General features: G+C 35.9%; 1 protein-coding gene across 1 annotated transcript; it reads right to left on the bottom strand.

The window, feature by feature from the left end:
* Nucleotides 1-665: 665 nt before the first annotated feature.
* Nucleotides 666-1,106, bottom strand: LOC132637955 (uncharacterized). Its single transcript, XM_060354962.1, has one exon. It carries the CDS (start codon nt 1,104-1,106, stop codon nt 666-668), a length of 441 nt encoding a protein of 146 aa, XP_060210945.1.
* Between the last annotated feature and the right edge of the window lie 701 nt (nt 1,107-1,807).

The following is a 1,807-nucleotide window of genomic DNA, read 5'->3' as shown; positions in this document are numbered from 1 at the left end:
TTCCATCTCACTTTCACTCAACTCAAATAACTCTTAACAAATATAGTGATATTAAAGAGGCAGCCTTCATCTAAGATGGATGACATGGAAATGGCTGCATGTTTTGACAAAGAATTGACGAAATCGTACGTCGAAAAAGGTGATTTCGTAAGTGTTGTGGTATTATATATTCTCAATTGTTGTTTTACCTCGTTTGGTAATAACATGTTTTTTTGCAGATCCTTCCAACTGACATACTGGAATTTCTTTCAAACACCGACAAGGACGTTGTTGTTCATTACGACGATCATGAGTATAATATGAAATACAAGGTTGGCGTATACACGCGCCTCGCTCAAGGCTGGAAAGCCTTCATTGATGCTGCCGGATTAGGGACAGGAGGTGTGTTGTGTTTTAAAGCATGTTTAGATGAGAACCGCATAGTGTTTTTTGTTCATGTAAAGGAAGATCCGGAGATCATAATGATAGACTAGGTCTCCAGATTCTCTATCTAAAGTAATTTATAAAATTTCTCGACTTTTGCTATCATTTTCAAGGTAATATTTTCCATAACAACAAAATTCTTCAACAAGAGCAAAAAGTTCTTCCATGACATTTACATTACAACAAGAGCATGAAGTTCTTACATTACCTACTACGCGATTACAACAAACAACAACATAAATTCAGTTGATTAAGGAAGCCGCCAAAAAGCCAATAAATATTCCCCACGAAATCAAAAGCAACATCCTTGTATTTGCAAGTTTCTCCTCCAAATTTAGAACTTTTTTCAAGTCAAATTGTTGTTTACTCTTCAAGCCAATTAATTCCTCCTTCATTTTGTTCACTTCAATTAGATGTATAGCCTCAATGACAATTAATTCTTCTTGCAATTTGTCCCTTTCGATCTTGACCGCATCTAACGACGACGTCAAATTTTGAACATTATTCCACTGAATTTCAGGGAACAATTCATCTTCCCATTGCCAAAATCCACAAGAATTTCCCTTAGGCCTCGGACATTTGTAGAATTTCCGTCCGGGATTACTAGGAGTCGATGAAGTGAGGTGTTTAGCAATGGTGCCACAATTACATTTTACGTGAGATGAACATCTACCTTGAGACATTTATGAACCCACAATATTTTCGAATTACCACAGAGAGTGATTATGGACAGAAATTTGGAGGAGAAATTTGGTGGAGAAATTTCGTGGAGGAAGAATACATATATGAAGGCGCAATGGTGTGAGCAAGAGGAATTTCATGAACGGAGGAAAAAGAAAATGGGGCTGATTGAAGGTGTGATGAAGATGAAGATGAAGAATAACTTAGGGTTCTAAAGGGTGGTGGGTCGGGTGGGATTAGAAAGGGGAAACGGTATTATAACCGTTACCCCCGTCGATTTTATTAAAAAAAAAAAACAAAACGTTAACAAAAATTAATTAACGCGCGGGTCAGGCACTGTCAAACACGCGCCCTGGTCTGGCCACTAGAGGGGGAAAATAATTAAAACGTAAGTTGTTAAGAGGGGTAAATAAATAGAAGTTAAGTTTAGTTTCCAAACTGAGTTTTCATGCCAAGTTCAGGGGTTAAAAGATGTTTTTTCTCTTGTTCAATAAAACTAGGAAATTCGGCCCCGCTTCGCACGATAATAATTCTCACCATTTACGAACTGATTTGTTTTTACTATATTTGAAAATTAAACATATTTTTCTTTTTAATCTATTGATTTTTCATATTATCCGAGCAACTTATTTCAATTTAAAATAAAGGTGCAAGGTCCTATTTTAGCTTAAAGCATTAGTTTAAAAAAAATGTAATTTTATTA

This window comes from Lycium barbarum, chromosome 4 (assembly GCF_019175385.1).
Source record: "Lycium barbarum isolate Lr01 chromosome 4, ASM1917538v2, whole genome shotgun sequence".
Lineage (NCBI taxonomy): Eukaryota > Viridiplantae > Streptophyta > Magnoliopsida > Solanales > Solanaceae > Lycium > Lycium barbarum.
Note: the sequence above shows the minus strand (reverse complement) of the source record. Positions and strands in the feature narration are given on the sequence as shown.